Here is a 25,110-nt window from a genome sequence, read left to right on the forward strand (position 1 = left end):
CACCCACAGCACACAGCCTGACACACCTCCCCTCTGCTCCCTGCACCCACAGCACACAGCCTGACACGCCTGCCCTCTGCTCCCTGCACCCACAGCACACAGCCTGACATGTTGTCAAACTATCATTTGAATACATGTTAGAGTTGTCGTCGTGGTGGATACCATGGAAACGTGTCACTCCCCCAATCCACCTCCACCCCCCCCCCCCCCCACCTCCCCTTCCTCCCATCCTTCCACTCCTCCATCTAATGAGCCTTTACTATGCTGGGGCACAAAGTAACCAACCCAGACATCTGTTACTAACTGTTACAGTTAGTAACAGTTAGTAACAGTTACAGTAACTGTTACAGACTCAACTTTTGGCTTTGGGAAGAAAAATGTTCAGAAGCTATTTATAGACTCCTCGTGATGTCATGCAACAGAGGCCCTAACCAGTGGAATAGTGGTAAATGAAAAGATGGGTGAACTATGACCTCCAACCACCGCTATAAATGAAAAACAATGTGTAGCATATATATATATATGTATATATATACACATATATGTGTGTGTATGTATATATATACATACACACACATATATATGTGTATATATATACATATATATATATATGTATATATATACACACATACATACATATGCCTATATATATATATATATATATATATATATATATATATATATATATATATATATATACACACACACACACACACACACACACAGACACACACACACACATATATATATATATATATATATATATATAGAGCCTATATATATAATTATATAAAGGTTTATAAAATAAGTTTTAGGTTAATTCAGCCTCACTACAATCTAGATATTTGGTGCCATTTGGCACCGTGCCAATTCATGGCGCACCGACCGGACGCGCTGTAGCTTTGTGCGCTCCGCACCAGAAAGCATCATTACATTAGATCGCTGATCTGAGAAGCGAGAAGCAGGTGTTGTTCCTCCTCTCTGTCCGGCCATCGCTCCTCTCCTCTGAAACAAACAGTAGAGTGTGATTGACGTGCCGTGAAGGCAGAGACAGACAGAGCTTGTTCCTCTTTCAACCACTCGCTCACATCAAACTTCCTCGTCCAAAGTGAAGTGCCGCCTCTCCGCGCCCCGACGACGCACCGTCCACAGTTTAAGTCCACACCACCAGGCACCACCACCACCCACCCGCAGCGAAGTCCTACCAGGATGGAGGCGACGTAAGAAGACATGAGGGATTTTCTGTACAAAGTCAAAGGGCTCTAGAGGATCATCAGCAACTACAGAGATATTTGGTGAAGAGTCCGTTTGAAACGAGGTAAATTTAGAATCTGTTTTGCCTGATGTGGTTGGGGGGGGTGGGGTGGGCAGGTGGGGAGGGTAGCCTACTGTAACTGTAGGAGTAGATATCAATGATATGAAAGTAGGCTATGTGTGCACGCTATAGTCTACATTCGATACGTGGGAGAATCACATAGTTGAATCACAAATGGACATGTTTATTGTCTCGTTTTACAATGATGCTCATTGCTCGGTAGGCCTATAGGTCTAACTTGACAAAAAGAGGAACTTAACTCTTTTGGGTTGAAACAAACCTTCAAAGCACTCGGTGTGCTTGAATTATAATGAATTATTATGCAAATGTACAGTTCTATATTTGATTATTATTTGATTCTGGGACTCCACTAGAGTAGCTTTGCATGATTCACAGTTCAAACCACTCCGTCTTTATCTTGTAGCTTATATAGGCTACCTATACTGTCCCTTTATGTAGCCTCTCACTTCAGTAGCCTCAAACAACCTGTTTTAGATCCTGTCTCTTTAGCTGACAGCATAAGCTACTACTGTGAAAAAGAGTGGAACACTAGTGTCAAACCAATGTTAATATCTCAAAAACTATACAGATCACATATTGACATTGTGAGTGAGAGCAGAAGTAGCTAAAGGCAGTAAAGGGTCTGTTCAAATTGACAAAGTGGGCGGTGTCTGTGGGTGTCAGGTCTGTCTGTGGCACGGCTTGAATCGCCGGTTAAGACTATAGGCAAGCAAATAAACTTGGTTGGGTTTACTAGGCAAGTAAAACCATGGTTGGATTTACTTTAGGCAACAAAAGCAATTTGGTTGGGGTTAGAGTTGTGGTTTGGGTCGGGGTTCGAATCAGCGCTTTTTGTGACCCGAAAGTGGATTTATGATCGGGGATGAGAGGAAGAATCATACAGAATGTAGGCAAACAAATGGATGGATAAATCAAGGAGGCGGTAATGCAACATAAAGGATGCCAACTGCCATAAAACACCAAAGAAGAAGAAGTTACGCAAAAGTCACGAGGACCGCCCGTCGGGTCCACCACTCTCACCCCTTCTTCCTAGCACGACTTTGACCTGCTACAGTACTTAAACCTCAGACTGTCGTTAGGTTCAGATGGGCCCGACGGTCCAGATCGTGGTCCAGATCGTGGTCCAGATCGTGGTGGTCCCGGCTCTGAATTTTAACACATTCTGCGACATCACCACGGAATGCGCTGTTACTGTAAGAGGTCATGGTCATTTCATGTGTGAGATCAGGTTGCAAAGAGGGTGTGGTTTAACTGTGCAGGGGGTCAACTGTCCAATGACCATATAAGGTAATCACATCTCGTTCAAATCCTGTGGTTTGTGCTCCTCATTAGTTGAAACGTTGGGCACGTTTACAGTTTTTCACAATTGTTAACACACGTTTCTCAAAACAATAACGGCTTCCTCAAAACTGCACACACACACAACTGAAAACCTCACACACACAATGCAAAACCTGACACTCCCTTTGCAAGATGACATCAAATCTCTTAGTAACTGTTCACAAAATGGAACTGGTGTTTTCATTTGGTACACGCAGCCATATTTTCAAATGACACACACATACCACATTCATTGAGTACACACAACTAAGCATTTGCTGCACACTGCCAAGCATTTACAGCACACTGAAGTGCAAAATTGAAAACACAATCATAGAAATGGAACACACCATATGAATGACAATGAGAATGAGCCATTTCTCCTTTTGTAAAATGTCTCAGTGTAGGCCTACTTTTCTCATAGTCAAACATAAAACAGCACAAATATGATGCAAAAAAAGTTTTATTTCACCTTCTCTGGTTGTCTCTTTCTGCAAAGTTCTCCATTGTTCACCAAACAAAACAGAGGCTCAAGGCACTTTTACAGTATGCTGCAGTCCTGATTGCAAATTGCTCAATAGACCTGAATGTTTAGAGATTTGACTATTTGTGTGTTGTAGGTCGATGCTTTGAGATTTGACTTGAGAAGTGTGTGCAACAACTGAACATTGTGTGTAGTGTTTTGACAACAGGGTGATGTGTAATTGACATCACAGTGTAAAGAAGGAAAGAGTCTAATGCAGATAAGGGAGTGTGAAGTAGTGCCAAATTGGGTCGAGCGATTGGTACATGAAGTGAAGGTTGTGCAAATTGTGCCGAATTTTTGCTTTTTGTGTCTTAACAATTGTGGAAAAACCGTAATATGAACATGCAACATTATAACACGATACAGTATAATAATATACAGTATGACACAAAATATATGGAAAAGCACAATAGGTCCCCTTTAACATTCACATGCAAAGTTTGTTGCACACGTGCAGAAGGATTGATCAAGTTTATAAAGTGATTTAAAAAAAAGTGATGAAGTGAAGGTTATGTACCCCGTTCAAGACAACTCGGACCAGCGGAAAAAATGGGTTCCGACCTTGTAAAAAGTGACGTCGTCCAGCCCGGAATTACAGCTCGGAAATTCGGGTATCATTCAAAGCTCCGCTTTGTCCGAGTTGACGTCATATCCACACATCTCATCCACAAAATGTTGCATTACCGCCTCCACTTCCCAGAACCCCCCTTGGGTTTTCCCTGTGTTTTCCCCCCGAAAGGGAAGTGCAGCGTGAACGCAAACATGCCTGCTGGGGCCGAGGTTCCCAGTTGAAACTTCCAGCAGTCCGAGTTCTCATGAATGTGGTAATAGTCAGCACAATACTTCCATTTATCTTACGGTAGCATAACTGATGGGTCTAAAAAAAAACTGGTCTTAATTTAGCTCTGTGTGGCTACTTCATCTTTACTTCCACTTCTTTCTTTTTTCAGCTATTTTTAGATTTCCCATCTAGAGTCTAGATTCTAGACTAAACCAGACTAGTTTCTCTTCTCTGTGTGTTTTCCATCTAGAGTCTATAGTCTAGACTAAACCAGACTCTCTTCTCTGTGTGTTTTGCATCTAGTCTATAGTCTAGAGACTAAACCAGACTAGTTTCTCTTCTCTATGTGTTTTCCATCTAAGTCTAGAGTCTAGACTAAACCAGACTAGTTTCTCTTCTCTGTGTGTTTTGCATCTAGAGTCTATAGTCTAGACTAAACCAGACTCTCTTCTCTGTGTGTTTTGCATCTAGTCTATAGTCTAGAGACTAAACCAGACTAGTTTCTCTTCTCTGTGTGTTTTGCATCTAGAGTCTATAGTCTAGACTAAACCAGACTCTCTTCTCTGTGTGTTTTGCATCTAGTCTATAGTCTAGAGACTAAACCAGACTAGTTTCTCTTCTCTGTGTGTTTTGCATCTAGAGTCTATAGTCTAGACTAAACCAGACTCTCTTCTCTGTGTGTTTTGCATCTAGTCTATAGTCTAGAGACTAAACCAGACTAGTTTCTCTTCTCTGTGTGTTTTGCATCTAGAGTCTATAGTCTAGACTAAACCAGACTCTCTTCTCTGTGTGTTTTGCATCTAGTCTATAGTCTAGAGACTAAACCAGACTAGTTTCTCTTCTCTGTGTGTTTTGCATCTAGAGTCTAGAGTCTAGACTAAACCAGACTTGTTTCTCTTCTCTATGTGTTTTGCATCTAGAGTCTAGATTCTAGACTAAACCAGACTAGTTTCTCTTCTCTATGTGTTTTGCATCTAGAGTCTAGAGTCTAGACTAAACCAGACTAGTTTCTCTTCGCTATGTGTTTTCCATCTAGACTCTAGATTCTAGAGTCTAAATTCTGGACTAAACCAGACTAGTTTCTGTTCTCTGTGTTTTCTTCCAGATGTCTGTGCAGTATCTTCATTTTAGAGTTTGTATGGGTTGAAATCATAAACCAAACTTTTTTGAATACGGGCCAGATTAGATAATGTGAAAATACCCGGGGGGCCAACTGCTTCTCGCGTCATATCGGTTATTTAAAAAAAACAGACGTAAAATACAATTCTACTCTAAGGATCTTGTTTACCATCTGAAAACATTAGTTCTGCCTGTGCTGTTCCTACTTGGTGCTTGTCTACAAACTGTATGATAGTGCTGTCACAGTTAGGTAAATGAAAAAATGCAAATTGAACTTGCTTGATTAACCAATACTGTGTGGAGGGCCACATATAGTATATTTTGAGAGACAAGCAGAGGGCCGCTTAAAATCAGTCCGCGTGACATGCCTGTCATAAACAGTCAAACATACTGTAGACAGGCCTTCCAGTCAAAATACCTTTACATATCTTACACAACCCCTTATTGATAGTATTCTGTTACAGTACATCGCCACACGGCCATTTTGGTAGGAAAACAACAGGTGATTGTGATCAATTAACAGGTGATTACAATCAAGTGACACTTACAGCCAATGGGCTGTGTGTATTGTAGCGCCATATTTGTAGGAAAACAGCTTATGACATCATCGGAATACTATGAATAGCATTCCCTTAACACTTTGAGGCTATATTGTGTCAAACAGAAGAGGTTTAAGGATATAAAGATATTAAGAAATGATCTTATATAGTCCATTAAACCTAAGCCACAATAGTACTAAATCCCAGGGAAGTTTATCCCAGAAATTGACTTTGCATTGTGTACTGTACTGCAAGAAATGCCAATATTACATCACATTTAGTGGGCGGCCATTGTTAAAATCCCCCATCATGCATCACTGGCATCTATCTTGCCTGAGTACTGCAGCTGAGCCGACATGTTTGTTGTGAAAGCGTAAAGACCCTCAAATCTTTTCAAATTACGCAACATTCATGGTTGGTTGGTTGGTTGGTTGAGTGTTTCTTGGGCAACATTTGAATCTTCCAAACAAACAATGCCACTGTGCAGCAGCATTCAGAAGCAGACCCACTTTATTTGGCAGGTGAAATGAATGTGGCTGGATTTGTCTTCTTTGGCGCAGGGATATAATGTATCAACAAGCTTGCTTTCAGTCCAGCAGTCCAGGCAGAATTCATACTGTACTGTGCAGTGCAGTGTGCAGAACTCATACTGTACTGTGCAGTGCAGTGTGCAGAACTCATACTGTACTGTACAGTGCAGTGTGCAGAACACATACTGTACTGTGCAGTGCAGTGTGCAGAACTCATACTGTACTGTACAGTGCAGTGTGCAGAACACATACTGTACTGTGCAGTGCAGTGTGCAGAACTCATGCTGTACAGTGCAGTGCAGTGTGCAGAACTCATACTGTACTGTGCAGTGCAGTGTGCAGAACTCATACTGTACCGTACAGTGCAGTGTGCAGAACTCATACTGTACTGTACAGTGCAGTGTGCAGAACTCATACTGTACTGTGCAGTGCAGTGTGCAGAACTCATACTGTACTGTACTGTGCAGTGCAGTGTGCAGAACTCATACTGTACTGTGCAGTGCAGTGTGCAGAACTCATACTGTACTGTACTGTGCAGTGCAGTGTGCAGAACTCATACTGTACTGTGCAGTGCAGTGTGCAGAACTCATACTGTACTGTGCAGTGCAGTGTGCAGAACTCATACTGTACTGTGCAGTGCAGTGTGCAGAACTCATACTGTACTGTGCAGTGCAGTGTGCAGAACTCATACTGTACTGTACTGTGCAGTGTGCAGAACTCATACTGTACTGTGCAGTGCAGTGTGCAGAACTCATACTGTACTGTGCAGTGCAGTGTGCAGAACTCATACTGTACTGTGCAGTGCAGTGTGCAGAACTCATACTGTACCGTGCAGTGCAGTGTGCAGAACTCATACTGTACCGTGCAGTGCAGTGTGCAGAACTCATACTGTACCATGCAGTGCAGTGTGCAGAACTCATACTGTACCGTACAGTGCAGTGTGCATTAACAACTATTCACCTTATTCACCACGCCCACTTTTTCTCTCTTCCGCGTTCAACGCAAACGTATTTGTTCTTCCGGTTCAGCGCTAGTTGCCTACTGTGGCTAATATTAGCCGCTAGTTAGTTATGTTATATGGCAGTAAAATGCCACTGAATGACCAAATTGATATAACTTTTAACCATTTCGAGTAACACTGTTTCCATACGGATCACCAGCATTAGTTTGTTGTTTATAACGTGGCTACCATATATTATAACGTTTTCTATCTCGGATGCGTTGTCTCGAATCCCACATAGGTTACGCTGGCGCAAAACGTGTGGGTTTCAGGACGAAACAGTCTCGAGCCACTAACGTCATCTTTAGAGCACAATATTCCTGGAATGCAAGTTTAATTAAACAGTTACATGTCCTCTGCATTCTACATAAAATTAAGGTATTACGGGTTGTTTTATTTTGTATGTTACATACTTATTGGCCAAGATATGTTAGTTTATGGGGGAGTAATTCTGCCAGTTTAGGAGGGGAGTGTGGGCGGCCATCTTGCCTGCGGGGTTTTTGGCAAGTCTAAAAGGGAAATACTATTACGAAATGACGTAATGCGGAAGCGTCCATGTGTGGGCAAAGAATAAGGTGAATAGGCAGAAATGGAGAAGCCCATCCATCCAGAACCCTCGGCCCTTATATTGATAAGTAACTTTCCAATGCAAAGTGGCTGGTTTAAGCCTGGGGCTGTGCGTGTGTGTGTGTGTGTGTGTGTGTGTGTGTGTGTGTGTCTGTGTCTTTGTCTTTGTCTGTGTCTGCGTGCGTGCGTGCGTGCGTGCGTGCATGCGTGCGTGCGTGTGTGTGGGAGGGGGTACTTGTGTACGTGTATCATGTGACCACGACAGTAATAGCCTTTCTCTCTTTCTCTCTTTCTCTCTGATATCCTGTTGTGGTCACATGTCGTTGAATCTGATTGGCTGGGGATGTTGTGGTTATGTACTGGGGGCACAGTAGCAATCTAGTAAGACAGTAGCGCCAGCGGAGGTCCAAAATGCATGACTCAGTAGCCAATGAATAGCCAGGAGGGGGCTCGCACTACGTTTTGAATGCTAAAATAAAGCTGGTAATATACACTTTGATTATTGAAACGTCTGATCCTTTCAAAGTACATCACAAATGGTCCATTTTGATGCAACTCGACAGCGCTGCTTAATCCATAACCTTACTTCTGGGAACTTTTGTGAGGCGAAAAAAAAACTGGTCCATTGGAGATGTCGCAACTCTTCTATTATACAGCTCTGACTGGAGGCAGCCAAGCAGGTAGACACAGCATGGCAGGTAGACACAGCATAGCAGGTAGACACAGCATACCAGATAGACACAGCATAGCAGGTAGACACAGCATGGCAGGTAGACACAGCATAGCAGGTAGACACAGCATAGCAGGTAGACACAGCATAGCAGGTAGACACAGCATAGCAGGTAGACACAGCATGGCAGGTAGACACAGCATGGCAGGTAGACACAGCATGGCAGGTAGACACAGCATGGCAGCCGTTCAGAGCCCCATGAATTTGCATCTGAGGAAAATCCAGCCAGAATTCACCTGATTTATTGCTGACAGGCCTTCCACCGTTCACTGTCTATGCAGCGGCTCCAGGAATTGTCTCCTGAAGAAACGCTGGCATGTTTGAGAGCGTCGTAGCTTTGGAATGATTTGTTCATGTTTACAAATTTGAATTGAACTTTTCAAAGTCATATAATTGGCTATTATGTTAATTGTAAAGGCTAATTCTTTACACGGTCATTTCTAGGGTGGAGACTCTGGAGACGATGCGCCATGGGCGCACTTTTTTTTTGGGTGTGACCAAACTCATGCCGAAATTTGGCACTGCACTTTGTCGGGTTCCCAGCAGCACACCCCTCAATTTAGAAGTCGATCGGATGAACAGTTCTCGAGATAAAAAATGTTTTGTGTTGCCAGTAGATGGCACTATAACTGTGCATGTTCGAGATTTGGCACCGCACTCCGCCGGGTTCCTGGCAGCGCACGCCAAGTTTGAAGTCGATCGGATGAACAGCTCTTGAGATAAACCACTATTTGTGTTGCCAGTAGGTGACGCTATGACTATGTGCGTGTCTGAAAATGGGCACATACTCATTGGGGTTCGCAGCAGCGCGCTCCCTAAGTTTGAAGTCGATTGGATGAACGGTTCTCGAGATAAAACACTTTTTGTGTTGCCAGTAGGTGGCACTGTCCGAATTTTCTTAATGACATTTTTGTTTCACAAAATTTCGTTCACGAAATTCGGCACTGCACTCCGTCAGGTCCCCCTATAAGCGCACTACTCGAGTTTGGAGGCGATCGGAGGCTCGGAGCAAATGTGTGCGAGTCATTTGAAATCTAAAACATTGTCATAGCGCCCCCTATGGGTGCAAAAAAAAAAAGAAATCCAGCGCCAGTTTCATGCCAGACCACTGAAAAGTGTTTCAGCAAAGTTTATAGGTGATCTGAGCAACGGTGTGCCTTGTAACTCCGGACAGACAGACAGACAGACAGACAGACAGACAGACAGACAGACAGACAGACATACTGTACACGCATGCAGCTCCCCAATTATAGTAGTAGGATATAATAAGTCATATACATGCTCTCTCAAAGAGTTTCGATGGCAGCGGAACACCTGAATAGTTAGGCTGCTGTGCTTATTTTAAGTCCCAGGGTGTCCAGTTTGGTTCTTAGTCAGGTCATGTGACCTCAGAGGTGACGTGTGACAGGGCAAAGGTTTCACGTGGGACACGAATCGCAGGCCAGGTTTCAAATGAACATCAAAAGTGTGTGAAAAGAAACTGGCGCTCCTTTGATCAGCCAATCTAAAGAGGAACAAGGTTTTGAACAGAGAGAAAAGGAAGCAAACACGTTTACACCATTCTTTTTGAACAGGACAGCGAGAGAACACAGGAACTTCCTGTGGCTAACTGCTCAAACGAAACATTTTCCATGACTAGCGACGACCTTTTCGAAACAGATTCTAATATTGTTTGTGTCACCACTTTGTGGACAAAAAAAGATGTCTTTTGAAACATTGGCACATACTGACGTACTGACCCCCAAGTGTCAAGCCACCCCACCCATTTTTGCTCCTAAGCGGGCGAGGAACTTGAGGGATGTGTTAGTGAGAGCTGACTGCTAACACACGCCCTTCTTCACACCTTTTGTCCAATGTGCCTAACCGTAATTTTCCTTGTCGTAACCGTGTCCAGTGCTTCATAATCATAATGCTATGATCTAGAGGTGAGTCCTTTTGACATCCACACTCGGGTAAGACGTTTTTTTTTATTAAGAGCAGGATTTCCTGTAAAACCAAGTTTGTTGTTTACCTTTCGAAGTGCTACTTTTAAGAGTAGCGTTAGGAAGAATGATGAAAAGTCCCAGGTGGCGAGACACTTTAATTCAGTGCGACACGAGGTGTGTTCTCTCAGAGTCCAGGGCATTGAGGTGGTTGGAGCTTTGTGGATACATACCCTGCAAACTGGATATCCAAAAGGCCTCGATGAAGAGCGGTTTTCACGGAATTGTCAGTGCCGCTCTGCTTCTTCTTCTTCTTTTTTTCTGTCCATAGCAAACACTGTAACAGGAAGTGAGCTGGGGTTCAATTTAGAATGTTTTTGTTGTCAAGTTAAAACCGTCTGTATTCGAACAGGAAGTGAGCTAGAGTTCAATTTAGAATGTTTTAAGTTAAAAACGTCTATAGTCCTTATCTTTGACCCCATCTGCCTTATGTGAGGTTGACCAACCCCACTTGCAGGTCTCATGTTTTTAGTTCCTGATAGAGAGCCAAAGTGGAACATCACTTCCTGCTGATATTTATTTTCCCATAGACATTTCGTAAAATGCTTATAAAAATAGTTTTATAATAGTTATATAAATAGTTTCTTTTAAAAAAGAAAATATTTTTTCGATTTGGTCCAAGTGAAGTGTTCTATGGTCTCTGAATATAGCTGAACTGTTTGGTTTGAGGAAGTTTTGGTTCCCAGCAAGTTGACAATGAACTTTAAAATCATAGTAAGCTGTTAATGATTATTGGGGCCAATAAGCAGCTGTTCTGTATACTGAGAAACGTCACTTCCTCACAACATGTACAATGATCTGTTCCTGAGAGGTGAAGAGTGGAGAGTTATACAGTGCTATACTTATACAGGCATCTCGCTCGCCCGATTCCTAGGCTCGCCCCGCTGGCCCTGCAGCTCGCATACTGCCTGGCTGCTCCTCGATGGCATACTTCATGATGTCATAGTGGGATTTCATCAGTGGGATTTATGACATCACTGATGATGTCACAGTGGGATTTATGACATCCCTGATGATGTCACAGTGGGATTTATGACATCACTGGGATTTACGACATCACTGATTATGTCGCAGTGGGATTTATGACATCACTGATGATGTCACAGTGGGATAACATAACTGATGATGTCATCAGTGGGACAGACAGACAGACAAACAAACAGAGCCCCAGCTCCCATTTATATACTGATGATGATGATAACTCTCTCTCTCTCTCTCTCTCTCTCTCTCTCTCTCTTCCTCTCTCTCTCTCTTCCTCTCTCTCTCATCTGTTTGTCAACCAAGACGAGCTATAAAAGAAGGCGTGGATCTCTCCCAACACAGACTGCCTCTCTGTTCGCTCTCCAATCAATCCCTGTCTGAGTGATTTCCATCTCAGCGGTGTTTCAAACGCCCTGTTCCATAGGACTGCACACACACACGCATGTGTTCCATAGGACTGCACACACACACATGTGTTCCATAGGACTGCACACACACGCATGTACATGATAGTGCGCACACACACACACACACACACACAAACACACACACGCATGCATGTGCGCACACACGCACACGCACACACACACACACACACACACACACACACACACACACACACACACACACACACACACACACACACACACATATATACAGTACGATACTAAGAAAAAGTAGCATTCCATAGCATAGATGGTACAAATGAACAGTGTGGCTGGGCAGATAGTGATATGAGTTTTGTTTTCAACACCATGGTTAGTGCTTACTGAGATTCAAAAAACAATAATGCAGGCGGTGACAGTATGATGAATCATTTTGTAATAAAGTTGGCAGTTGGTTGATTTAGTGTTCTCTTTAATGATACATGCTGCGTGGAGAGAATAGACACATGTGCAGCTCTATATGACCACAAGGCTCAGACTAGTCTCTCGTGGTCAGACCCACCGTCTCGTACGTCATCACTTCATGTCTATCTAGGGCTGCACAATTAATCGAAATTTGATCGAAATCACAATACTGCAACTTTCCAAATCGCAGGAGGCGCAATATTTGTTAACGGATAAATGTGTGTGTTAAAAATACCATTTTAAATGAAATATTGCCGTGCTGCAGATGTGTCCTGGCCGACACATCCCAGGAAAAACTCGATCACACCATACTCATTTGAATGTTTTTAGATGAAAATGAGAATGTTGATGTAAAAATGATCATTTCCTCTGATATTGCAAATCACATCGCAATTGCAATATCAGTCAAAAATAATCGCAATTAGATATTTTTTCAAAAATCATGCAGCCCTATGTCTATCTAGACTATAGGGTCAGACTAACCGGGCTTATCTTCATGGACAGCCACCTGCCAGTATCATCTCATGGTGTTTGTAGGATGTAAGTGGGTCTCAGGAACAATAGATCTTGACCCATCTGATCATTGTTGTTCTCACGGTCTTCACCATCCGCATGGCCCCATCCAACTGTTTCATGAGCAAAATGCCTCAATGACTTAGATTTCTGAGATTATGGGTTTTGCTTTAACTGCAGTAATAATAAGTTATTATTCATCATGGTTATTATTAATAATCATGATTCTTCTTCTTGAACAGTAGCAACACAAGTGGTAATTTTCAGTTAACACCTTGAACCACTGTTATCTGCTCGTAGGCGTATATTTTTATCAGATATTTCACAATACACTAGAAAGTGAAAGGTGCAGTAATATAGTGGTAAATAACGCTGGGGGAAATATGGCTTGCAGTCTGTGATCGTTGTAAGGCAAACAACCACCAATATGAACAAAAATCAATTATGTATATTTTAGAAAAGTGATAATTTTTGCTTTTTTCCCTTAAAGGGACAGCTCACCCTAAAATCCAAAATACATATTTTTCCTCTCACCTGTAGTGCTATGTATCCATCTATATAGTTTTGGGATAGTTGCCTGAGTTTTCGAGATATCGGCCGCAGAGATGTCTGCCTTCTCTTGAATACAATGGAACTCGGCTTGTGGTGCTCAAACCACAAAAAAAAAAACATTTGAAAAACTCAACAGCATTGTTCCAGAAATCATGACCTGGTTACTCAATATAATGCACAGACTTTGTTGTGAGCAGTTTCATGTAGGAACTATTTTCTTTTGCAGTCTCATGTAGGAACTAGCTAGCAGCTAGTGGGTGTAGTTCGGTCAAAAGAAAATAGTTCCTCCATGAAACTGCTCATAACAAGGTCTGTGGATTATCTTGAGTAACCGGGTCATGATTTCTGGAAAGAGACATTGCTGTTTATCAAATGTATTTCTTTGGCACTTTGAGCACCACAAGCCGAGTGCCATCCAGTTCCATTGTATTGGAGATATCTCTAAAACTCAGGTAACTAAAACGATATAGATGGATAAATAGCACTACAGGTGAGAGGGAATATATGAATTTTGGATTTTAGGGTGAGCTGTTCCTTTAAGATCCTACCTTAGCCTAACTTCAGTTTGTGTACAGATTAGAAGCTGGGTTTACCCTCCACTATGTCACTGTTTATATCTTTCTTTTACCATATCTGGTTTGTATCTGAAGATATGTGCATACAGTACGCTACAAACACATGGTAGCGCTAGCTCGGAGGGCTAGTCCTCCTGACAGTGTCAACATCTATAAGAAACATTATAACATATATAAGAACCCCCTGATGAAAAAAGCTGTTTTGTGCCGTGGTTCAAAGTTGTAATTTTGTCTGCTTGCTGTGTCTCTGTCACTGCGCCCCCTGCAGGCCGCACCATGGGCTGCGTGGGCTCCAAGAAGGAGCAGGAGGCTCTCGGCAAAGGGATGATCAACGAGGAGCAGAGCCGCGGCCAGACGACGCACTACGTCAAGGACCCCACCGCAGGAAACGCCACGAGCAAGGCCGTAAGCACTCATGTAGTCATAAAAAAAAGATCAGTGATCATAAGCCAAACAACTCACAAAATAACTTTTAAAATCCATATATATTCATTTATGCTTTCTTTCTTTCTTTAAACGACCCTATCCTCATCATGTACATTTATAATTGTTTAATTCGCTGTTGAGTCAGGTTAAAAAGGTGCGTAGACTCGATAGAGAGCCAAAGTGGAACGTCACTTCCTGCTTCAGCACTGTACCAGAGATTTTCATCCACCATTTCTTTTCCCATAGACATTTCGTAAAATGCTTATAAAAACAGATTTACTTGTTCAAACCAAACGGTTCAGATATATTTAGAAACAGGAGAGACCGCATAACATTTCACTCAGACCAAAACGTTAAAAGAAATGCAGGTTTAAAGGAAATATTTTTTCGATGTTGTTGTTTTTTAGTTTTGGTCCGAGTGAAATGTTCTATGGTCTCTCCAGATTCTAAATATAGCTGAACCGTTTGGTTTGACCAAGTAAAACTATTTTTTATAAGCATTTTACGAAATGTCTATGGGAAAATAAATGGCGGAAGAAAATCTCTGGTACAATGTTGAAGCAGGAAGTGACGTTTACTTTGCCTCTCTATTCAGTAAATAGAAATGGGAGTAAACTGACTTTAGGTAGGCTTTTACCCTATACAACCCAGACTGTAAGTGCCAAGGGTATAGAATAGGGCTGGTGACACAGAGAGAAACGGGGAAAGTGTAAAAAGGCAGAAAGACAGAAGCTGTAGCACAACACAGGAGCCAGTGCAGAGATGATTGATTTGATGTAACAGTTGTTCCCGTGTGGCGCTGGGACTTTGCATAGCCAGTAGACTTTGATCTGTGCCACGGCTAAACTAGCTGTACTGTATGTGCATGTAAGTGTGCTTCCTCTGGTCACTGTTTCCTGTATGTGTGTGCTGACTGTCGCGCACCCTGTTGCCCTCGGTCTGGAAAGAGGAAGTGACAGTTTTCGCATTGACAGAAGCAGAACCAGAGCGCAGAGGGGCGGGGGGGGGGGGGGGGACTAGTGATGAAAACTCGAGCCGGAAACCTCTCCTATAATTCACCTTATGTTCCAACACAGGGGTCAGCCAGTTACTTCCTATTTGTGTTGACACTTCCTGTGAAAGTACAGTACTAGCAAAGAACTTTTATGGAAAGAAATGACAGCTCCATATTGCCCCATTGCAACATCAGCGCCCAGCAGCCTCCGCCATTTTTTATTTTTGGAAGCGTGACAGCGCCAAAAGAACCTCGCACAGGCTCGCAGTGGTCAGCTGCGGTAGCGCTGGCCCCTATAATCAGCCTCTCTAAACAGTAACTCAACGGGAGAACACTCTAAACTTTGGGGATTCACATCTTTTCCGGGCGTACTGAAAAATCTTGATTGAAGTGGTGTAGTGCAGGGATGTAAAACAACAACCATATTGTGGAAACTAAGCAAAATTTTTCGTTTTCTTTGTTTAGTTTTTTCAAGATAAATACCTAATGAAAAGGACCCGAGGTTCAACTCCCGTTGAGTTACTAGGGGCCAGCGCTACCGCAGCTGACCACTGCGAGGCGCATTCTGTTTCCAAAAATGGCCGGAGTGTCGTCTCTTTCCTTCCACGCTCTTTGGTACTAGTGAGCAGGTAAAACAGACGGTGGTGTTTTGAACAGGAAGTCATAACACAACTGGGTCAAGTGGGCGGGGCTACATAAGGTGAATATGATGTCCATAGCTCTCTGCACCTTTTACAACTCTTTCTCACTATAAACTGCAGTTTGGTGAAAACAAATTGTTTCTACAGTGGAGAAAACCCACTGGGAAACCCTTTAGTTTCACGCTAAAAGTGTTTCAAAAACCTAACTGTTAAAAGGCATTTTTAAATGTGAAAATGTGACAGCCCTTTCTTTCACATTTGATCAATTTGTTTTTCTGTTTGATAGTCTATTCTCGTAAAAAAAAAACAATATTAAATATACTTTTTTTATCAACTTTATTTTGAGGTTTTATATCATACAAAATTGTGCACAAAAATATTGCATCAACAACTGTGCTGTTTTCACTTCACTCTAGCCCTAAAATCTGGGGGGGGGGGGACATCTTATCGTCAATAAGAAATACAATTTTACATCTCAGCAAAGTCTTGCCTTTCCAGCTATGTTGAATCAACATATTAAGACGGGGGTGTCCACACTTTTTTGAATGGGGGCCAGATTAGATCATGTGAAAATACCTGCTGTGGCCAGCAGGTGCTTCTTGCATCATATGGGTTATTTCAAAAAATCACATAAAATCACATAGAATACAATTGTACTCCAAAGATTTTGTTTACCATCTGAATACATTAGTTCTGCCTGTGTTGTTCCTACTTGGTGCTTGTCTACAAACTGTGTGATAGTGCTGTCATCGTTAGGTAAATGGAAAAATATGAATTGAACTTGCTTGATTAACCAATTACTGTGTGGAGGGCCACATATAGTATATTTTGAGAGACAGGCCGAGGACCACTTAAAATTGGCCCCCGCGGGGCCGGACTTTTCGGGCATGCCTGTATTAAGAGCATGGCATTTAAATGAATCCAAATAAAATGTAGTCAATCTAATGAAAACAAACAAACAAAAGATGGAATGGAGCTGAACTCCTCTCCATATCTCTCTCTTTCTCTACAGAACAGAATGCCATCCAACGGCCCTCCAAACTCCGCCGATGGTAAGTTTAAGGCACCTTCAAGCTTGTATTATGGTCACCCTCTTAAAATAATGGCCTAAGTCACTTTTTCAAGTTTTTCAGAAAACATAAAAAACTGAACCAAATACAGAATATATGATATTTATTCATCATTCCACAAAGAATGTTATGACAATAGATGACTACTGACATACAAATAACACTGTCTGTCAATTATGTAACATAAAAGGATTAGATGACTGATTAGATGACTACGAACATGCCATTGTGACTTAGGCACACAAAAAAAACGGACTTAGGCCTGACTTACAGTTGCATTTTATGTCAAGCGTGTGACTTAGGCCGTTTTATTTTTGCCTAAGTCACATTGTCTTGACTTATGCAAAAATAAAACGGCCTAAGCCACACGCTTGACATAGGCCATTGCACTACCAGGTAGGAACAGCATGATCTTTTCAATGAAGGACTTAGGCCATTTTACCAGAGGTGGCCAGCATCAGGAAGAGATGATTTAGGCAAAAAATAAAAATGACTTAGGCCATTATTTTAAGAGGGTGACGATATAGTGTATTATACTATTGTAGTATAGTATATATAGAGAGAGAGGAAGCTTAGAGTGAGTGCGTGGCTTCAGAGTGATAGCCTCTCCCGCTGCCTCACACCGCACAGAAGACTCGCCTCGCGCAGCTATTATTACCACGCAGACCAGGAAGTCAGAGTCCAGGCTAGCTGACTGCAGCAGGGGCGTATTAGAACACATTCATGTAGACACTTGATACTCGAGTGCAGCACGTGCGGTGAAGACAGCACGCACGCAAACAATGTCTGCCTCTGTTATCTCTGTTACATAGGCAGTGCTGCGGTGTCTTCAAAATGTCAACATTTTGAAGACACCGCAGCACTGGCTATGTAACAGCCACGATGCATGTCTGAGTTTATCCAACAGGGTTTGAAAGGGATAGTCTCATTTTCTCAACCCATAGAAGACCATGTAATCCTTCTAGAGACCTACCGATATATCGGTCCACCGATATTATCGGCCGATATTGGCCGATAACCGATATATCGCTATCAGCCGATATGTTGGGCAATATTGCCGATATTTTTTTTATACAGCATGTTGTGTATATTTGATCCTTTTTCTTAACTCAAGTTATATTTAACATTTGTTCTATTTCTGTTTTTTCTATTTCTAGTTATTATTTATAATTATTAAATTCTCAGTGAAGTTGACTCTTTCATTGCATTGATGTCAATTTGGACAATAAAGTTTATTGATGAGCTGCGAAATATCCTGCCTACATTACATATCTCAAGTCATGTCAAGTCACATCTTTGTCAAGTGTTTGATATTTGAGGGATCATTGCAAAAACATTGTGTAATATAATGTGTATATATGATGTAAGAATATCGGCCGATATATCGATATCGGCATTTCCTTTAACTCCCTAATATCGGTATCGGCATTGGCCTCAAAAATCCAGTATCGGTCGGGCTCTAAATCCTTCGACTGAGGTGAAAACATGAACATGGCAGAACGTGGAGTTATAATAACTCACCTATTTCACATTGTAAATCATGATGGTGTTTCCAACTGAGCCATTTTAATCTTCTGTTCCACCTGAAGCAGAGAGCGTTGCTATCGCCCTGTATGACTATGAGGCCATACATGATGGAGACCTGGGCTTCAAGAAGGGGGACAAGCTCAAAATCTTACAGGAGTGAGTATGATGCAGAATGCATGACAAATATTTTTTTGGGGGGGGGCACGGTGGCGCAGTGGCAGCACTGTCGCCTCACAGCCAGAAGGTCCTGGGTTTGATTCCCACCTGGGACGCCGTGAGCGCTGAAGGAGTGCGTGCCCGTCCGCATGTCCTTGAGTGCCCACCGCCCGGGTGGGGTCGTCAAAAAGGGCCTTTCTGTGTGTTGCATGTTCTCCCCCTGCCCCCTGGGGGCTTCCTTCATATAGGAACCCCTCACCAAAAACATGCAATATCCTGGTCGCTGAAGTGGTGCCTCCTCTGGTCGTTAGGGGCGCCTGTTCGGAGGGAGGGGAACTGGTTGGAATAGCGTGATCCTCCCACGTGCTATGTCCTACCGGTGAAGCTTCCCCCTGTCAGGTGAAAAGAAGCGGCTGGCTACTGAGCTCTTGTGGACAAGATTGTTTTACATTTGATTCTCTCTCTCTCTCTCTCTCTCTCTCTCTCTCTCTCTCTCCCCCCCCCCCCTCTCTCTCTCTCTCTCCCCCCCCCCCTCTCTCTCTCTCTCTCTCTCTCTGTGCAGATCGGGGGAGTGGTGGAGAGCCATGTTAATCAGTACAGGTCGGGAGGGCTTCATCCCCAGTAATTATGTAGCCAAAGACACACTGGAGACAGAAGAGTGAGTGGAGGCTACTCATGTTCACAGCACTTTCAAACTTTGTAGGTGGGGCCTAATATTTAAAAAAGAGAAGTCAGGAAGTCATTGGCCTCCCTTAACCAAATGTGCTACATATGCGCACAGCAGGTCAACTCTGAGGTAGCATGCAACATTTGGTGCTATTATAACCATCTGAATAGAGCATGGTCTCATTACTTGGGCCAGGCGCGGACTGCATAGTCGGGCACGTCGGGCCGATGCCCGTGGCCTGGCCTGGCCTGGCCTGCAAATTTTTTTTTTTTTTTTTTTTTTGTGTGTGCCCGCAGTCAGGCCACTCACTGAACAGCAGGCCAGTGGCCGCCTACTGGTTTACTAGTGGTTTTATTACTTTATTAGTTAGTCTGAAGTAATAATTACACCTGCAGGGTTAAAGTGGGTGCATCTCATTGTAAAATTGGACTCAGAAGCTCGGAACCATAGACGGTATAAAAATATGGACAGAGCCACCGTGATGATGTCACTCATTCATTTCTGGACTCTTGTGTTGGAGCCTTGAGTTTTGCATTGCTCAACACTTGGCTATAGGCTATAGAGACTAAAACCATTGTTGGCCTAATTTTTCAGAAACAAAGGTTGGGGCTTGAGCAGAACACACTACCATGTCTTTAATGTTAGGGGCTTGCTTAAACAGGAAGATGTTTAATGAAACTGAGAATATGTCAATGTTTATTATTATGGTTATTGTTATGACGTGTAGTTCTTAAGCCTGTGGAGAATAACGCAGTATGCACGATCTGATCACTCTTCCTTAAATAAAGTTTGCTGCGAAGCGTTTGTACAGAGGCATGTTTTTGGTTTTACTTCTTCATATTATACTTGCAGTTATCTAGGCAATATTGATGTTTCTATTAGTGAACAAATAGGTAACATGTATCATCGCGTTAGCATTATATTCACTAAATCTTGCTTCAAACGACCCAAATTGGGCTTCAAACGGCCCAAATTGGCCCTTCAAACGGCCCACGCGCGTCGGCCCGTATCGGCCTGGCCTGCTTGGTATCTAATGCCCAGCCTGAATTAGGATCCCAGTCCGCCCCTGACTTGGGCCCTATTGTTATATTAGCCAGTGGACTCAGTAGCCTAATGGTTATTATTAGTAGGCTAGCAGTTGTATGATGTAGTTGTTAATATCGCTCGACAAAGTGACAAAGTGGTGCTGAATAAAAGGCACATAACAATATTAGCAGTGAGGCATGATCAAAGTTAACGTTCGCCCTGCTGTCTGTGTTAAAGGCGTGTCCATGTGAATCCCATGTGTTTCTGTCTGTTGATTGGTCAGCTGTAAGGCGTGTCCATATGAATCCCGTGTGTTTCTGTCTGTTGATTGGTCAGCTGTAAGGAGTGTCCATGTGAATCCTGTGTGTTTCTGTCTGTTGATTGGTCAGCTGGTTCTTTAAGGGCGTGAGCAGGAAGGATGCTGAGAGGCAGCTGCTGGCCGCGGGGAACAAAACGGGCTCCTTCATGATCCGAGACAGTGAGACCACCAAGGGTGAGGACCACACAGTCAACACTGTGTACAGTGGGGGGAAACAGGGTAGTTACTGTAGTCCACAGAGGAGATAGTAAAACCTGGAGTCAGGTGGGCAGGAGTGGATTATATTATATATTTATCTCGCACACATGTCAAGATGTAACAAAATGATATTATTTATATTTTGAAACACATAAAATATATAAACAAACAGTTCAGCGTTAACACGCGGTCCATTGTGCTTCTTTAGACCAAGCATCTCTTTAGCTGTGCTGTAGCAGTGTTTCATCGTGTGTACCATTTGGATGTGGTGATCAGTGTTGGGGGTAACTCATTACAAAAGTAACATATTACATATTACTTTTAGCAGTAACTCAGTAATATAACTTATTACTTATAGGATTTCAGTAATATTATACCAGTTACTTTGTCAAGTAACTCAAGTTAAAAATTGAGTTACATTTGATTAAATCAAAGCACATAATTAAAAAAGATACAATCATTTCCTAATCAAACTGTGTGTTTTTATGCAAATAACCACTATAGATGACAATAACCAAGGAAAATAATAACATTTCGAATTTTGGATTGTTTCCACTGACTTCAAGGCGGTTGAAATTATTTTTTGGGATGGCGGCGATGTCATTCTGCTGCTGCTGTTGTTTTGGTAAAAGTAATGCAAAAGTATTGTAGTAAGTAACAAGTTACTATACACAGAAAGTAATATTGTAAAGTAATTTATTACTTTTCAAATGAAAGTAACTAGTAATATGCAGTATATTACATTTTGAAAGTAACTTGCCCAACACTGGTCGTGATAATAACCAAAGTCCTCTGGTGTGAATTCATCGTTGTTACAAAGAACTGCTGTAACTTCTGTAACTTTCTCCCCCACAGGCAGCTACTCTCTGTCGGTCAGGGACAGCGACACCCAGTCTGTGGACACGGTGAAGCATTATAAGATTCGTACGCTGGACAGCGGAGGATTCTACATCTCCCCACGCATCACCTTCACCACCCTGCAGGACCTGGTCAGCCATTACAAGAGTGAGTCCACCCGAGCATCACAGCTGACGGACATCCGGGGGCTATAACGTTACGCAATGTCATGATGTTTGTCCACTACGAGCCACCGTAGTTGTTTACAAGCTAAGCCTATCAGCGTGCTCCTAACGCAAGCTGTATACCGGTAGTACAGACTTCACTTTATGTCAGCTGTCAGCCTGTCAATCAGCTGTCAATGCGGTTTGTTGCCACACAATAAACCAGCGGTTTGTTCCAAGCCAATGTGATCCTTGACTCACTCTCACACGGCAGCCAATCAATATTGAACAGCGAGCGACTGATGCCAGCAAAATTTCACTTGAGTTGGGATATTTCAACTCGGGCGACGAGCGAATTTTCGCCCTATCACTCTGTCTCTGTCGCTCAGATGGCCAGCGATTTTTCTCCCGGGCGAATATACGCTCAATCGCTCGTTTGCATTGACTTTCGATGTAAACTCGATGCCAGCGAAAAACTTTAATAGGTCGGTGTGAACACACCTTCAGCTGCTGTGTCCGTGTTGGGCAAGTTACCCAGGGAGTGTAATTAGTTACTTATTACTGCTTACTCATTTAAAAAGTAATAACTTTACTTATGACTTGGTTTCAAAAGTAATTTGTTACATTACTCGTTACTTTACTATATTACTTTTGCTACGCCAGTTCCGAAAAAGTGACATACAACCAGCTCCTTTTACAACTCAATCCACTTTATTGGAACAACAATTAACTTTACAGCAGGAGTCAACAATCAGCCAAACTGCATATTTTTTATGTATTTGACTACCTAGTACAAAAAAAAAAATTTCCTTCTGGCAACACAGAAGCCTCACATAGCCAGACCTATCTATCTCCACACTGTGTTTTAGTGATGTGGCAGCGCTGGAGAATGTAATGCAGTAACTTGAAGTCACTTGGATTAGTAACTGTAATATAATTACTTTTTGAAAATTGTAGCCCCTTACATTACCAGTTACTGGTAAAAGTAATAAATCACAGTAACTAAGTTACTGTAACTAAGTTACTGGCCAACACTGGCGGATGTGTAGCTGTAAACTTTACAGTGTAAAGAGTTTGTTACTGCAGTATTACCTCCTGATAGTCTCTCTCCATCAAATCTGTAAGGGTACAGGCAACGGACGAATAATTAACCATCACTATGGAGCAGGCCTGTAGCCAGGGTTTGAGAAATACCAAGGTCATTTTAGCGCGGTGTCGCCCGTCGCCCCCCCCCAATATAAGACTTTGTCCATTTTAAAGTAAAATGCTTCAATCTGGTGCACTTTGAGAGCAAAATTGAGAGGCTAGATCTATAAAGAACTACAGACATCATGTTAGATGAATATCCTCTTTACTGTGCTGTTGCTTTACAATGATACAAAACATAAATGTCTCCCCACATAATATTATTCTGCATACAGGTCACATATGGCAGAATACTGCTCAATTAAATTGAGTTATGTCTCTTCCTTCTATATAGCACACAGAGAGGAAGCAAATTGTTGCATTTCTGATCAACTATGTCATATAGCATGTTATTTATGAGGGCTTTAAAACATCAATGACAGATGAATAGATCTGGGGGCCGGGCCTATTTAAAAAAATATATATATATATACCGATATATATATACCGAGGTCATGACCTCGGTGTCCTCAATGGTAGCTACGGGCATGCTATGGAGTATTAGTTTTATTTTATAATATTATTATTTTATAATATTAGTTTCCCTAGTTGTTATTGAATAATACCAGTGGGCAAAAGTACAGCAGGTACTAAATGCTTTGCTTGAAGCCATCAGGGAAGCTCTTATTGGCAACATGGCTTAGATCTATGAGTTCCTACGCAGATCTGGAAAAGCATTAAAAAATAATTTGATCATTTCCAGGTCTTGAATAGTTTGGTGAATTTGAAACAAATGTCTGGAAAAGGACGGACATTGTTGTGGTTCAGGTCCGATGCACACATAATTCTAGCTTTTATGTTGCTGTCGACCGACGTGGAGTCCACAGTTTTTGTTGATGTGAAGAATATATGTTCAGCATGTATTACATCAAATACCGACCACAGTCAAGTACATAGGGTGTGGGGAAAATATGGAATTTCAAAATGGAAAGTGTGAAGGAACCCTGCTATGCAATCATGTACAGAATTTGTGGCTGTGAAGAACAAGCTTCTATTTAATGATATGACCTAGTTAGCAGAGGCAAAATGTCTATCTGCGTAAATCATATTGAACACCAGACAAACTCTTCAAAATAAAAGAAGGTCTGGAAAGAAGTATGTAAGTAAGTATTTTTTTTAATGTGCCCCTGTAGGAACCCTGTAGGAACCCTGTAGATATGTGAGTAAGGAGGAGGTAGAGTTGTTATGAGGTAAAGGAAGGCAAAGTAATATCACCACAGTATGCACCAGTTAGCCTCCTGATCAGAGGGCGCACTCTGCTGGACAAATGGAAAACTTCACTTTCCATTTGACATTTTTGATTTGTTTATTTAGACGGGACAGTGCAAAATGAATGGACACAAAGAACATAATCAGAGTGTAAAAATTGCCGGATTTAGCACGAGACTCGAGCACGAGGCTCGAACACGTTGCACATGGCACGAGGCTAATTTCCATCCGTAGTCCCCAAAACAAACAGGACATACGTGGACATACCTACATACAATACAATCACACACAAACAATACATACATGCAGTCGGCAGTAATGGTTTCTAAATATACTCAGATTTGCAACATGAAACATGAAACATTATTACTGTTTTGAACGAGTAACAAGGCACACTTCAATATTATACAGGTACAATCCATTTGTTGAAAAAAGTACAGGGATTACAGTCCGAAACTACTCCAATACTACATCAGTGCAAACAGCAAGGTGATCGGCTTTGCGTACTATGATGTAATAATAATTGCCACTGCCAGCATTGGGATAGCCTCAATGTGGAATGGATTTTTTTTTGTAAACACATTATATAAAATGTAGACACTTTACAGTCTGACCTCTAAGACATGAATATATAACAAACATAGGCGATTGTACGTTTATGTTGACATATGGGTTCACCCTACAGGTGTTGCACTCTAGGAGAGAGCAGAGCAAGGAACTAGCCATTCTACACTAAAATAGATATTAGTGTGAGGGGTATATATACCACTCTCATAACATGTGTGTATC

General features: G+C 42.1%; 1 protein-coding gene across 3 annotated transcripts in view; it reads left to right on the forward strand.

Moving 5' to 3' along the window:
• Positions 1-1,138: 1,138 nt before the first annotated feature.
• Positions 1,139-25,110, forward strand: part of hck (HCK proto-oncogene, Src family tyrosine kinase) — a 33,345-nt gene continuing 9,373 nt past the window's right edge. For 2 of the 3 annotated variants that reach the window (XR_014553564.1, XM_083656380.1), the window contains exons 1-7: positions 1,139-1,318; positions 14,171-14,307; positions 16,976-17,015; positions 18,623-18,716; positions 19,279-19,374; positions 20,799-20,902; positions 21,782-21,931. Coding sequence is in view for 2 of the 3 variants with exons in the window: in XM_083656380.1 (XP_083512506.1) it covers positions 14,179-14,307; positions 16,976-17,015; positions 18,623-18,716; positions 19,279-19,374; positions 20,799-20,902; positions 21,782-21,931 (613 nt within the window). In the remaining variant the exon portion in view is untranslated. The remainder of the gene's footprint in view (positions 1,319-14,170; positions 14,308-16,975; positions 17,016-18,622; positions 18,717-19,278; positions 19,375-20,798; positions 20,903-21,781; positions 21,932-25,110) is intronic. The other variant, XM_083656381.1, reaches the window with a different exon arrangement.

Source organism: Poromitra crassiceps (genome assembly GCF_964638095.1).
Source record: "Poromitra crassiceps genome assembly, chromosome: 20".
Lineage (NCBI taxonomy): Eukaryota > Metazoa > Chordata > Actinopteri > Beryciformes > Melamphaidae > Poromitra > Poromitra crassiceps.